This window comes from Saimiri boliviensis, chromosome 1 (genome assembly GCF_048565385.1).
Source record: "Saimiri boliviensis isolate mSaiBol1 chromosome 1, mSaiBol1.pri, whole genome shotgun sequence".
Classification (NCBI taxonomy): domain Eukaryota; kingdom Metazoa; phylum Chordata; class Mammalia; order Primates; family Cebidae; genus Saimiri; species Saimiri boliviensis.
The window spans coordinates 17345154-17361233 of NC_133449.1; the positions used below are offsets into that span (position 1 = coordinate 17345154).

A 16080-nucleotide genomic window follows, 5' to 3' on the forward strand; every position below is an offset into this window, starting at 1 on the left:
AATTGTTGACAACAGGCTCTCTGGAAAAATGCCCTGATTTGTAGTGTTTACAGATTTCTGTGGGGTAAATGTCTCATCACAGCTGATTTCAAGCTCCCAATGTGATGTTACTGAACATGGAAATTGGGAAGAGATATGCAGTAGCACACTCTCACAAGTTGGTATGAGTAGGTGTGAGCTGGTGTGAACACACTCCTGGATGAGGGACAAAAAGCCAGTCTCTAGCTAAGTCAGCACAGATAGTCATCTCTCTGTTGATTGTCACTGCTACTTCTGCAGACAAGGATGTGTCTTTTTTTTTTTTTGACTATTACAAAAGTTTATTTAGCAAAAAGTCTAATATGAAAATGTACATGACCTAATTTTTACATCATAGTAAAACAGGCCCTATGGAGAGAGGACATGGGTTTCTCCGCTCAACAGCCATTATTTATACTCGTTCCAAGGCTTCTAACATGATGATACTATTTCCTCGTATTACCACCATTCCAATATTGTTCTGTTGTCCGCTAGTCGCCATCTCCACACATTCATCTATCACAAGATTCATAAAGGGATCAAATCCCCGCAATATTCCTTGGACATGTCTGCCACCATTTAATTTCAATGATAACTTCTTGTCCATAAATTTTTTCAACTCGGGAGGGTGAGCTTTGCTCATGATGGCTACTCCACGGGCGCACAGAGGCCTTTTTTTTTTTTTTTTTTAACAATTTCAACTTTTATTTTAGATTCAGGAGGTATGTGCAGATTCGTTACTTTGGTGTATTGTGTGATGCTGAGGTTTGGGGTACAACTGATCCTGTCACCCAGGTACTGAGCATAGTACCCAATACTTAGTTTTCAACATTTCCTTCACCACCTCCGCTAGTAGTCCCTTTTGTCTGTGGCCTTCTTTATATTCATGAATACCCAATGTTTAGCTCCCACTTATAATTGAGAATATGTGGTATTTGGTTTTCTGTTCCTTTGTTAATTCCTTCAGGACAATGGCCTCTAGTTGCATCCATATTACTGCAAAGGACATGATTTTGTGCTTTCTTATGGGTGCATAGTAATTCCATGGTGTATATGTACCACATTTTCTTTAAAGAATGGGCTCTTGATGTCCTCTGTGGGCTAGCTCCTTAGTGGGGTCCCAGGGCCTCCATTTTTGTGGAGGGTAAAGCAACTCCATCTTGGATGCTAACCTGCCATGTTGACTTCTGATTAATCCCAGTTCTAGAGATGCCTCTAAGATTTCTATTTTATCTACTGTTACTGTAAATCATGCCTTTTAGACAGATTTCATAGCATTCTTGCCTTTCCCTGAGGGGTCCATTACAATTGTCCTACATGTTCCTCCCCTGTGGTATAGAAGCCCTGGGTCTAGAAGATAATGGTGCAGGGATCCGCTATCTCATCTTGCCATCCCATCTCGTGGCTCCTGGGACACAGCTTCTGTTTATAAATCCTTAATAAAGATTTCTTTCTGAGAAACTGGATTTGTCAGCCTCTTTCTTTGGCCTCTCAGCTTCCTTGGCCTTTGCGTTTGCACAGACCTGCTCACGGGAGAACACCCCTGCTTTGTCTTTGCATGTTGGAGACCCAACTCTTCTACTTCCCATCAGTTCCTGCCATCATTGCCTAGGCAGGGCCTCTTGTTGATAGGGTTCTTGTGCCAGATGGGCAGTTCTCCCATGTGAGGTGCCTGCAAGGTGGCCCAACCTGAGCAGTGTCCCATAGGGTCTACTTTACCTATGGGGGGGTCACACATCCCTGACAGCAAATCACAGGAGCACAGGCAGCTCAGCCCTGCTATGGTCTGAATGTTTGTGTGTCCCTCCAAAATTCATTTGTTGAAATTTTAACCACCTGTATGATAATATTAGGAGGTGGGAATTTGGGGAAGTAATAGGCCAAGAGGTCATGAATGGAATTAGTACCCTTAAAAAAGAGATGCCAGAGGGCCGTTCGTTATTTGCACGGGATCTTCTGTAGGGGAAAGTGACTAGGCAGAAAATTTTGTAAATGTGTGTCTTCCAACATGGGATTTTTGGAATAAAGTTGGATTTCTTCAGGAGAGAGGAGAGATCATTAGCAATGTGGCAGAATTGGTGGGAGGACATGAATAGCCAATGAAAGTAGTGGTCAAGTAGGGAGCCTAGACAGGTTTCAGGACAGCAGTATTGGATACTACAGGTTACCTGAGGCTGTGAATTTGTGTACATATGTGGGGGTGGGGTGGGGCAGGGGTTATGTAGGAGAAGCACAAGTAAGAGGTTGCCAGATTTAGCAAAAAAAAAAAAAATGTAATATACCCACACATAAGTGTGCATGTGCATAGATATGCATGTGTGTGTATACATATGGTACATAGAGTTTTTTTGTATAAATATGTCCAATTCAACATTTGAAAAATCTTTTGGAAAAACAGTTCTGTCAGAGCAATGATTTAGGGAGCATATTAAATACATGACATATATGAGTTTTAAAATTCACATGTATTCTCACTTGTATTGAGATGAAAAAATCAGAAAAAATTAAAATATGTGTGAATTATGGGACACTAAATTAATTAACAGTGGTCCCAGATTTGGAATATCTTAATCTGTTTAGTAGTGGTCCAGTGGTTTTCAGATTTAATTTTATATGTGAGTAATACTACATAAGTCCATGGCTGAGATAGAAAATAAAGGAACAGCCTTAATTTTCTCAGGATGATGATGATGATGATGATGATGACTTTTATCATTTTGGTCCTCTCCAATGTGCCAGCCCTGTTCCAGCTGCTGGTTGAGAGAATGCTTGGGCATATGAATGATTTGGTGGTGCCTGTGCCTTTTATTTTATACAGAAGGAGTTGAAGGACTATTAGACATGATTCTCTGAGTGCTACTCTGTCCCAAGGAGATAGGAATAGCACTTCCCTGACAAGTGAGAATTCTGTGGCAACTCTGAGAAATAAGTGGCAGACACTTTTCCCACTAAGAGTAAGTCCTGATCTAGAAAGGTTTCCTCCCTTGAGTGAATGAGGATCACCAATCAAGAGAGGTGGATAAATTGGGAGGGATATTTAGAGGATATTTTGGACAGTTAGAAAACAGAAAACTAGGATTACAATGTTTCTCATCAGGGAACAGACTGTCAGGTGCCTGCAGGGCTGAAATAGTTGGATGAATGGATGGATGGATAGATAAATAAATGAATAAATGGATGAAGACATAAATGGATAAGTGGATGGAAGGATAGATGGATGAATGGATGAATGGATGAAAGGAAGTATGGATAGGTGGATGAATGGATGAGAATATTAGCCTCTGAACTTGCTAGAGAGAGAGAGAAACTGAGGCCTGTGAAAAGCAGTCTGAACTCTGATGAAATGGCTAGACGAGGATTTCACATCAGTGTTTGCTGACCTTAATGAGCCCTTCATATGATGTACTAACACCTGTTTCAAAGGCTTGAGAGTGGTCTCTTAGGATAAAGGAGTAAAAGCATTTGTGGTAACTGTGGAATTTTTAGAATCCATCCAAAGGCAAGGTCCAATATCCTATTTATAATGTGGAACTATTAGCAACAAAGGTGTTGGTGATGTGCCCCTGGGTTCCAGCTCTAATAAACATTAGTTTTAACATGACCATTAATCAGTGAAGAGGCACAGGGACATGGGTCTTCTGTCCTAGTTCCACCCTCAGACCACTGGCATGAGCAAAAAAAGTGAGAGACCATGAGTCCACAATGAGAGGCCACGGGTCTGGTCTCCTAAAGAAGATGGTATGGCTGATGGCCTGGGGATATCATTGATGCAGGAGGTTAGACTCACAGAACTCACAATGTCACTCAAACCTGCCCAAGATAGGGAAGAAAGAATGCTTGGCAAAGAAGTCATAAGACTCAGAGCTGCAAACAGCAGTAGAGGGAAAGAAACAGGTCTTTGTGGTGGCAAATTTGATTGTATTTCTGGTTGCAAGTAATTGAAAAATGACAAATTTAAGCAAAAGGTAATTTACTGGGAATTCACAGAGTTCATGATAGTTGAGAATATCATAGTTGGGAATTGTCAAGAATCAAATGCACTCTGGATGGTTAAGAAGCAAAAAGCAGAAACAGCCACTTTATCAAACCTGCTGCTATAGGCTCTGGCACCACCACTGTGACAAATGATGTCCACCACATGCCGCAGGTTTGCATCATCTGTTTTTATAGAAAGCCATGGGTGGGAATGGATAATTGACTAAACGTGGATCTCAGTTTCTGTGAGGTTAATTATCTCCCTTTCCCTGGGAAAAAGTAATGACTTGGCATTCCTCAAGACCCATCCATCCTTTGCTCTGAACAATCTTTTGAATTCAATAAATATTGACAGTAACTTCTAGCCTTACATAAAGCCTAGATGCAATACTGAGGGAAAAAGAGTTGACAAGAAAGCTTATCCATTCCAGTGTGGATTCTGGATGGAATCATTTTTTTCTACTCTCACAGACAGGTTTGGGTTTCATATTTATACTAGGTCTTATGGTCGACAGAACTACCAAGCCAAGACATTAGCTTAAACATGATCTCTAGATGGTAACACATCTGAGAAAATGAAAACCTTCTGGCACAACATATTCTGAAGCCATGCTTTATAGATATCTTGGCTGTGTGGGTTGAGGTGTCCTTCAAGATGAGTGTGGGGTTCCCTGAGGCTATTGGAAGGAACCAGATGGAAAAGCAAGAGTGTTGGGTCAAGGGCTGGGGATCTTTATCTGAACTCTGGTCGTGGCTCCACAAATGTTTGGAATAGGGCTGAATCTATGGGTTGCTTTACAAATCAGCTTTTGCTAATTACAGCCAATCTTTGCAGTTTACACGGGATCTGGTCAATTGGCCTAAAACTCACCATTTGGTGAAAATTTCTTACGACTGTCAGCTTTTCAATGCAGGAACCATATGTGGGTTAATATGCAGTTAGATAGTGTTTTAAAATATTAACCAGAGTGCTTCCCCTTCCATGATTTTTGTACATAATCTGCTCCCTATTTAGTCAGAGGCATCCTGTTACCTCAGGGAGGATTGCAATTGTTATTACAGGAGTGCAAAGAGAAAGAAATGTCGGAGTCCCACTTTGGACTGGCAAAATAGGCACTTGAAGCCCAAAAAATGACTTTGAGAGAAAGGGATTAATTATTGAAGTTCAAGAGCCAAATCCTGGCACAGATGACAGATGGAAAAAAGAATAGTTGAAGAACCAGTTTTTCTACACAGAGCTTGCCATGAGATGGTGGGAAGTCCTTTGTGATTTAGCCTCAAGAGAGTTGGTGGAGGTCCTGTGAAGGGGAGGAAGCTGGAAATCCCACAAAAGTTTGGAAAAATCCCATGGCAAAAGATACCAATTCCACCTTTGCTAGCAATATCTGCTTTCAGCATGGTGATCAAACCAGAGGAGTGACAGCTGGAATTGAGAGGCCAATTGCCTTACAGGTGCCTCGAGTAAAGGGAAAGGGGCTGAGAGTTTCTGAACCCTATAAAGCAGGCGTCCCCAAACTTTTTACACAGGGGGCCAGTTCACTGTCCCTCAGACCGTTGGAGGGCCGCCACATACTGTGCTCCTCTCACTGACCACCAGTGAAAGAGGTGCCCCTTCCTGAAGTGCGGCAGGAGGCCGGATAAATGGCCTCAGGGGGCCGCATGCGGCCCGTGGGCTGTAGTTTGGGGACACCTGCTATAAAGGTACTCTGGAAATGCCCTAAGTGATGGACCAGAAGCACTGGGGTCAGGGCCACGAGGTAACAGAATGCATTCAATAAGCAACTGAGGTCCCAGTGAGCAGGTGGACTTCAGTGATGAGTCATGGTTGTAGGATGAACATCAAGCCATGGGGAGCCCATCCCAGCAGAGGCCAGTGTGGGCAGAGGCCTACTGTGGAGACTTTACTCCACTTACCCCATTGATGGGTGATGCACAGCCCTCCATGATCATAGATACTTCAAGGGATGAGGGAAGGAAGGGGACAGAGAAAGAGCCTGAATTATCAGAGTTCAACTCTTGGAATTACCAGATTTACCTGGAATTATCAAAATTGTCTTCTGCTGCCACGAGAAATAAAGACAATTAAGAATTTGTACCTCTAAATCTGTGTCCTTGAAATTCATATTTAATAAAATCTCAGTTCTTTGCACCCAGCCTGGTACAGTGTTAATGTTAGGAAAACATTTGTTGACTGGTGGAAAGAGTGAATGGAAACATAGCTCTTCTGACTGCCAGGAAGACCGTATTTGGAAGCCATGTTTCTAGCCCTTTAGCCTGAGGGATTCTGCTTGTCATCATATGACAGTATTTGCCGACTCTGCCCTGGGATAGTTTACATATAACAAGAATTCAGTTCAACTAGATTACTTACAACCGAGTACTTCATTGTGAGAATGGAAGGGTATGGCTTGAAGTTTATTCAAAATTTATATTGATGCTCTTCATTATCCAACTAGGAATTTATTTTGTTTATGAGAAATTTATCTTTATATACAGAAAAGGAGTATGGGTAGCCAGGGCCAGGAACAACAGTGGAAGATAATTCACATTTATTATTCCCTATTGCGAATGGTGGGGCACTGAAACCTCAAGACAAACTTGTAAGTAAACATTAGTATTACCCTTATTTTAGAATGATTAACTTGTATCTTTGGTTAGTGCACTTGGCACTCAATAGAATTTAAAATGTTGGTTGAATAAATTAATGAATAAAAGTTGAGCTACATGCTCAAGGCTACAAAAGAGGTAAGTGGTAAGAAGCTCTGAAACAACTCTGAAGCCTGTAGATTTCCATGAGGCTGAGAAGTTCATGTTACAGTTGTAAATCAGCTTACTGGTGATTGTTTTAGTTCATTTGTGCTACTATGACAAAATACTTGAGACGGGCAATCTATATATAACATAAATTTATTTTTCATAGTTTTTCAGGCTGGGAAATCCAAGATCAAGTTACCAGTAGGTTTGGTCTTTGCCTCCAAGATTGCCCTTGTACATTATTTCCTTACGTGGTGAAAGGGGAGTAAACTCACTTGCCTAATCTCTTTGATAAGGGCTCTAATCCCATCTATGAGGGCTCTCCTCCTTTTAATGCTATAACATTGGCCATTAAGTTTCAACACATGAATTCTGGGGAACACATTCAGACTAGTGATTGTTTATTAAAACAATAGCAGTGATTGTTTATGATAGACTGGATAGGGAAAATGTGGTACATATACACCATGGAATATTATGCAGCCATCAAAAATGATGAGTTCGTGTCCTTTGTAGGGACATGGATGAACCTGGGAACTATCATTCTCAGCAAACTGACACAAGAGCAGAAAATCAAACACCACATGTTCTCACTCATAGGCGGGTGTTGAACAATGAGAACACATGGACACAGGGTGGGGAGCACTACACACTGGGGTCCATTGGGGGAAAATGGGGGAGGGATGGGGGCGTGGGGAGGTGGGAAGAGATAGCATGGGGAGAAATGACAGACACAGGTGAGGGGAAGGAAGGCAGCAAACCACACTGCCATGTGTGTACCTATACAACAATCTTGCATGTCCTTCACATGTACCCCAAAACCTAAAATGCAATAAAAAAAATAAAACTCTCTTTCTTTATGGTCTTCTTGAATCTCTTGGTCATTATTGTTTTGACTCTCCAAAGTACTTGGGCATAAGCATCTTTCTTCAAAGCAGGAGAAAAAGGGAGACTTCAAGATAGACAAGATGGAAGTTGAGAGATCATACCTCCCATGGCCTCTATTTTCTTAGTAAATAGGTAAACAGGTTCTCTGCTATGAATGAGACCTGGGGATTGAATTGGTATAAAGATTTCCACGGTTTAGAGTGAAGAAGACTTGGATGGGGTTTTGTGGGAAATGTTGAATAAACAAGAGTTGAGTAAAAGGTTTGCTGAGTAGTAGAGAGAATCTCTAAATAATTTGTGAGGGTAGTTTCTAAGCTCACAAGTTTCTGAGGGCAGAAATTATTATCCTTAAGTTGTGGATGAGACAACTGAGAATTTCCCAAGGTTCTAAGATTTGTATCAACTCCTGTAATTATATATTTTTATGGAGTTGGCTATGAATATTTATTTCTTGATTATTTGATAAAATGCTCACCTCTTAAGAGCAGAGACTATGTCTTTTTCATTTTTGTGTTTTTTGAAGTCCTGAGCATAGTGTATAGCCCCCAGGGGTCTCTCAAAGGACTGGGTTCAGAGCTACAGGCTGAGCTCAAGGAGATAACAAAATATAAAAGCAGTGGTTGAATCAATTGAGAATTGCTTGTCTAGAGCAGCAGGCCTGGAGGGAGGAGGACAGAAGCTTAACTCATACTCTTATGGCAGTATCCTCCATGAAGGTGAGGCCTCCAGATGTCCAGATTGCCCCTGGCTCATCGGGATTCTCCTTTTGACCTTGGAACTTATGCGTAGAAGGGAATCTGCCTTTCTCTGCTTTTCCATGAATCCACCTTCACCATCAAGGACTGACTGCCAAGCTTTCTTGCTCTTGCTCTTTATGACTCATCACCCCACTTCCAGCCTTGTGTAACCAAGTTATTGAAAATAATAACTCATAATAGCTTAGTGTTCTGGTGAAGGGAAAATCCAGGACCTTCACAATTGCAGGGAACCCACTGGATCCTGCTATTGAGCATGGATGTGAAAGCCATGTTGCTAGCCCTTTAGCCTGAGGGATTCTGCTTGTCATCAAAGACAGTATTTGCCGACTCTTATTGTCTTACAAAAAAGAGCATGTTCATAGGAATGTGTTTTTTTAAATGTGTTTTTTTCATTTTTGGCAATGAAACGTGAAGTCAGTCAGCACAAGGTAGGGTCTTTTCAAAAGCACATGTGTGTGGCTGTGCATGCGTGTGCTACATAGGTGTGGCTTCCTGAATGTACGTGTCCATCCATGCAGGTAAGCATGTGCATATGCTTGTGAATGAGGAAACATGTTGGCTCAAGTCATGTCTCGCTGATTTATTGTTCTAGAAGTCCAACTACTAGTTCAAAAGAAAGTAGAATTTTCCACACTTCTCAGTCATAAAGTGATCTGAGCCCAAGCACTGATTTGAATCTCCTAAAGATAGTGGTGAAAACACCTGCATTGTTCAGCACCACCATATTACTTGATATTCCAGAAGTTAAAAAAATTCTTGAAGCATGTTAGTTTTAGAATGAATCTCATGTGAGCTGTAAGAGCTAAATAAGGTTGGGATTATGTGTCATACTTATTAATGTTAAATATTTGTTGTATCAGTTGAGATTGGAATCAGTTGCATTAATACACACACACACACACACACACACACACATACACACACACAAGTTAGCTGTTTATTTCTCATGTAAAATAAGTCCAGTGATTTGCAGTATACAACATTGATAAAATAGCCCTGCAAAGAGGTGAGGGCCCCAGATTCCAATGAACTCACACTTTGCCATCCCTGGGATGTACCCATTGTTCTCATGGCCCCAAATGGCTGCAAGAACTCCAGTCACCTCAGCCATTCTAGGCAGGAGGTTGGAAGAAGAAAGGGAAAAGGGCATGCCTTTTCTTTTCAGAGACTCCCTGGAAACATAAGAGAATGTATAGGCTTACATCTGATTCTAAAAGTTGGTCTCTATACACTAGTTGCAAGACAGGATGAGAAATATAATGTGTTTGGTTGGGGACATGTCGGCCCTGTAAAAATGGGAGTTCTGTTACTAAGATTTCAGGGCAGAATGGAAATTGAGTGACAAGTGGCAGTTCCTGTCACATTATATAGTGCTCTTATCTCTCAACTCTCTATCCTGCTATGTTATCCTAACACTCTATCTGGTGGATAAGGCAGATGGTGTCAGCCCACTGAATTGTGAGCTCTTACAGGGAGGAACCTGTTATTCGTCTTTTTTATCCTATCTTTTCAGCTCCTTTCTTTAGCTTTGTGTCTGGCATATTAGTAAGTTCAAAATCCCCATTTTACAGGTAAGAAAATGGAGCCAAAGGGACATAGTGTGACTTACAATGTGTATGGATGAGACTTGAAAGCAGAGTCAGTCTGCTGTCACCCAGATGTTGACTACTTGTCACCCATTGCTGCCATGGTTTCCAGAGACCAGGCATCCTTCTCAGGTTCCTGGGGATTTGGAGAAGAAAGCAGTCTTTTATTATACCCTTATTGTTCAGATCCTGAAAATGCAAAACTATAGCCCGTCCAAGCAGTCACCATTTTAATTCCGAATGAAATTTCTTATTGTCCTACAAAAAAGAGCATGTTCATAGGAATGTGTTTTTTTAAATGTGTTTTTTTCATTTTTGGCAATGAAACATGAAGTCAGTCAGCACAAGGTAGGGTCTTTTCAAAAGCACATAAGAGAGATCCTGCTTGATTCCCATCCAGGTTCAGGCGGTGCCTCAACCTCTGGCTGTTACCAACATCCTGTCCCAGCTACATTCTTGTTTGCTTTTATTTTTGTTTGCATGAACTTCTGCCAGACTTAGGCAAGGTGCTAGGTGCTTTATGTATATCATTCCCTTCAGTTTCACAACTCTTTCTTTAAGACAGGCATCTGTTCTGATTACCTCTTAGTCACTCCATTGGTAAAGGAGTACTCTTTTGCTCTAAATAGTATGGGATGGCTACACATAGGATATTTGACACTTGACAGGTGGCTCTGACAGCAGTTTATTAGTCACATATACTCACAGCCTTGGGGAGGAGGCTGCTGCCTGCTATGCAGGGCCACATGGGGTGGCACTCAGGAGAAGGATGAACCAACAGGGACTGTGGGAGGCAGGCTTTGCAATAATAACAGCCTTAGGTGCCCCTTGGTTTCTTTAAGAGGATGTGATCAGTTTTATGAGTAGTTTTGTGGGCTGGCAGGGAAGTGAAATCCACTAGGTTGAATTAGGGTTAGGGGATGCAGCTGGTTCAGCTGAGAGGGGATATAGCCAGGCAGTGAGCCTTTACTACTGCATGGGGGCATATCTGGCAAGAGGATGGGAACTCACAGCTAAGCCTCTGGAGACCTGCAGGGCTCAAAGATGTCAGTGGCACATTGAATTTCATACTTTACAATACAGTACGATTATCCCCATTTTGCATGAGAGGAACTGAGGCACAGGTGGAACAAGGTGACTCAGCTAGTATAATACTGAGCCTGACTCCATATAGCTTTTCCTTTCCTTTCTATTGTTCTTTATCAGATCATTATTTTATTTGAATCCATGCCCATCTGTAGAAGAGCAAATGGGGAGACTGAAGATCAGAGAGAGAAATGATGTGCTCAAAGTCACTCAGCTAGAGAGGGACGGGGCTCAGGTAGAACTCGAGGTGTGGAGTCCAGTGCTCTTCACCTGCTGTGACAACTGCCTTTGGCTGCGTTGGCCCTGACATTAGAAGACTAGTCACAGCCTGCTGGCTCCCACATCTCTGGGCAGACAGGGTAGAACATGACTTTGGTAACGCCGACTGAAGCATCAGCAGAGTTCCTGCAGCTCTACTATTTCTTAAAGATTGAACTGGAGGTTGGACTGGTAAGTTTTTGTTTTTAGCTGTTCTGTAGAGAAATGAGGATTGAAACAATCATATTATATCTGGGGAATGATATTCAAATATTTAACAACTGCTAGAAAGACTGTCAGTTCTAGCTGGTCCAGACATTAACTCTTCAGTTCTTGGGAAGGTAGAAAAGTCTGAAGTGTCCCAGGGACAGGGCTGGGGCAACAGGAAGGACGCTCATGGAGCTTGGGGGCATGGTTATTTATCAGCCAATGCAGAAGCATTTCAATATTCTCATATAAGCCCTGTTTGTATTTTATGACCAGCAATCCTACACTGTGTATACATTCCATTCGCATTCTTCCCATGTCCATAAGGTGGCTCATGCAAGGATGTTCATCCCAGTGTTGTTTGTATTGGTGGGAATTTGGGATATTTTGGGCATCTGTCCCTGGGGAGTGTGGGGCAGCATGTGGATAATATGGTAATAATGAGGAACAGGCCAGATACACCCAGAGCAAGAGTGCTGGAGCTAAAAAAACCATATCGTGTGGAGTGGAACACAAGAACAAGCGTGAGATAAAGGACGAATGATCACTGACATAAGTTAAAACTGTATACATTCAAAACAGTCATATACATTTTATAGGGACACATGGAAAAAGAGACTATCAATAAACGTCAGAATGGTTGCCTGTATGGAAGGGGGCAGTGGCTCATGCCTCTAATTCCAGCACTGCGAGGCTGAGGTAGGTGGATCACTTGAGGTCAGGAGTTCGAGACCAGCCCGGTCAACATGTCAAAACCCCGCCTCTACTAAAAATACAAAAATTAGCCAGGTGTGATGGTGGGCGCCTGTAATCCCAGTTAATCGGGAGGCTGAGGTATGAGAATCGCTTGTACCTGGGAGGTAGAGGTTGCAGTGAGCCAAAATGGCTCCACTGCACTCCAGTCTGGGTGACAGAGCGAGACTCTGTCTCCGGAAAAAAAAGAAAAAGAATGGCTGGCTATGGATAGTGTGTTGGCCATGAAAGTGTGGAAGAGAGAATAAGAAAAACAAACAAATCAGGAGAGAGGTCTTGGACCTGCTAATGATGACAATATGCCATAACACTCTGCATCCGAGGGAAGTAAAAGAGGGAAAGAAAGATGAATAAATCAGTGCAGCTGACCAACACTCCCTGATATTTCCAGCTGATCATAAAGAAGAAGAGTGAGGTGCACTCAAGATGAAATGACCTGCCAGCTACTGCTTAGAGAGTGGGGCATTCACTGCCCATCATGCTCATCTAGAAAGACTTTTTGAACCCTTCTCACCACCATATTTTGAAATGATAGAATTTCCTCATCATTATTGTGATAAGAGATAGTGATTTTTTCAAAAGAACTTTTAATAGAAAATGAAACAAGACAAAACATGTAGAACAGAAAGACATTCAGAGAAATAGTGTCTAAACACACTTTTAAAAAAAACCCCAAAAAACCCTAAGAAATGAGCATTCTAGTCTCTGGGCTCCTGGCTGAGTCTGTGCCTGGATGCCTGGCCTTGGGCTCCCTTCCTTGCCCCACACGGGCCTCAGGCCTCGACCTCATCTCCCACCTCCACTTGCGGAGTACATTCAGGGTGGTTACGGCTGACTCCAGGCCTCTGTCCCTGGGGAGGTTAGGGCAGCCTGTGCCCCCTTTCTTTCAGAGGATATGGGACAACTTCCTCACAGATGAAGCCCAGTGATGCCATGTGTGCCTCTCTTGTGTCGATATTTAGTTTAACATGGCTTTTTGGAACACACGGGAGAACCTGAGTGCCTGTGTTGTGGGGTGATGTGTTTCCACTTGAGCCCTTAGAGAACGCTTTGTCTCACAATCATGGGCACTCCTGTTTCCTTCTCTTCTTGGACCCTGGGTCACACTAGACTGTCATTTCTTCTTATATCACTGGAAAGCAGGACAGTGAGTTTGACAGTTCTTTCCCACAGGGCTGAAGGAAGGCTCTGTCCTAGCGGCCTTGATTCTGGTAACAGGGTCTCCTTCCTTTTCTTTTCTTTCTTTCTTTCCTTCCTTCCTTTCTCTTCCTTCCTTTCTTTTTTCTTTCTCTCTTTCTCTTTCTCTTTCTTTTCTTTCTTTCTTTCCTTTCTCCCTCCCTCCCTCCCTCCCTCCGTTCCTTCTCTCTCCTTCCCTTCCTCTCTCTCTTCCTCCCTCTCTCTCTATCTCTCCCTCCCTCCTTCCTTTCCTTCCTCCTTTTTTTCCTTTCTTTCCATTCTTTCTGGGATTCCTTAAACATTTTATTTAAATCTCATTCATAAACATATTTTAACTTTTAAGAACTAACGAAAACCATCATGAAGACTCAAGAGTGCTATGCCAAAACTTTAACACACCAAAACTCATCAACTGGTTGAACACTTGTGACACAATCCCTCAGTTTGTTCACTCTTTGGAATAAAATGTCAGCTGTGTCTAGTACTCATCAGAGCCTCCTCTGGCTTAGACCTGGGGGAGCTCTCAGTAGCTTGCACATGGGAGGTGGGAGGGACTGGACTGACTGCCATGGTCACCTGCACCAGACACACAGACTAGGACCTGGTAGCATGAGCCAATCTCACTTTCAACACCGAGTATTTTCATAATACAAGGGACTGGGAAACATGAAGAGGAGGGATCTGCAGGAGCCAGTACCCAGGTGTGATGATGACATCAGAATCCCTATTTTTCAGCAGGCAGAAACTCTATCCTTGAAGATGGAGTTCAGCTGTGAGTGACAGAAACCACAAATAACAAGGGCTGAAATGAGATGAAAGTTTCTTTCTTTCACCTAAACAAGGGCATTCCAGTGCTGTTAAAAGGACTCAGGCCCCTTCTATCCACTCACTTGACCATTCTTATCAGGCAGTTTATACTTGTGGATCCAAATGTCTATCTAGATCCAGTGATCTTCTCTGTGCTCTAGAGAACATGGAGGCAAAAGAGGGAGGAGGAAGGACACTCCCCTATTCCTCTGAGGACATTCCCAAAAGCTGAATGTGCCACTTCCACTGATGTCCCATAGGAAGGAAACCAGGTACATGCTCTCCTCTTGCTGCACAGGATGCTAGGATGTGTAGATTTTATCCTAGGAAGCAATATCGCTAGGAGGATGGCCAACTGTCCTGGTTTGCCCTAGACTGAAGTGGTTCTTGGAATGCTGGACTTTCACTTTTAAAACTGGGACAGTTCCAGACAAACTGGAAAGACCTGGTCACTCTAGTACCCAGATAATACTTGGAGACATTATTACTGAGAAAGCAGAAAAGATCCTGAGGGTGTGCCCAGCATTCTTTGCCATGGGGATACCCTAAATTTGTCTAGTTGGAAATGAAGGCTCTGCCCTGAATTCCACTCCACACATGAAGGGCTACTAAAGGGGTGCAAAACGCCCCCAGAGAAACAACCATAAGGATGACATATCTAGTTTTTGTTTCCTCTTGGTTCGCTTTTTTGTACCTTCCCCTGCTGTGTTTGTTCATCCGTCCATCCAGCCATCTATACAGGCATCAAGTCATCTCCCTTTTCATTCTTTTATTTTTTTGATATGGACTCTTGCTCTGTCACCCAGGCTCGAGTGCAGTGGTGCAATCTTGGCTCACTGCAACCTCAGCCTTTCAGGTTCAAGCAATTCTCATGCCTCAGGCTTCTGAGTAGCTGGGACTACAGGCGCCCACCACTGCACCCGGCTGTTATTTGTATTTTTAGAACGATGGTGTTTCACCATGTTGGCCAGGCTGGTCTTGAACTCCTGACCTCAAGTGATCTACCTGCCTTGGCCTCTTAAAGTGCTGGGATTACAGGCGAGAACCACCACGCCTGGCCACCTTTCATTCTTAAAGCATTTGCTGAGCATCTATAACGTGCCCTGAAGACATTCAGATGAATAACACCACTTAGTTCCTGCCCTCGAGGAGCTCACAGTTTAATCCACACAAACAATGAATGATAGTACAGAAGTCTAACTGTAATTGGAGCTTTGTACAAAGTATAATAGGACCCATTAGAGCAAGTAACTAAATTTACTTTGTGAATCAGAGAAAACCTCATAGAATGGGTGACATGTACTGATCCTATTTTCCAGGTGGATAAAGAAGCACTATAGGAATGAGGCACCAGCAAGGCGAGGCTCAGATGGCATGCAGTGAGAACAGAGGAGAGATGGGCCACTTCTGTCGGGCTGGAATGTGGGGAAAGTGCCGAGGGGAGGGGAGGTGGTGGGGAATGAGTAAGGCAGAGGGAAAGGTGTGAAGAGCTTGAAATGTGGTAAAAAATCAAGTTGTGACCAGAGTATGAGCAATCTGGAAGGCCATCCCTTGAGGTATTTTTGTGCGGTAACTTCTCAGACAGAGCCTTTCCTATGTTAGTGTGTTATGAGGACCTACCAGTGTGATGGAGCAGACACCTTCCTTTCTGTGCCTAGACCAGGCACAGGTGTTCTGTGACACTCACCTTGGACAATGCTCAAGGGCTCTCAGAGGGTGACTCTGAGTACCTGAGGACAGTGTTCTTTTGTGTCTGGAGACATAGCCTGTCACAGGGTTTTTCTTTCTTTAATAATTTATAAAGTGTCTCCTTT

General features: G+C 42.9%; 1 protein-coding gene across 1 annotated transcript; it reads right to left on the reverse strand.

Moving 5' to 3' along the window:
* Positions 1–298: 298 nt before the first annotated feature.
* Positions 299–686, reverse strand: LOC120361538 (small nuclear ribonucleoprotein G). Its single transcript, XM_039463354.2, has one exon. It carries the CDS (start codon positions 659–661, stop codon positions 431–433), a length of 231 nt encoding a protein of 76 aa, XP_039319288.1. The 5' UTR covers positions 662–686; the 3' UTR covers positions 299–430.
* Between the last annotated feature and the right edge of the window lie 15394 nt (positions 687–16080).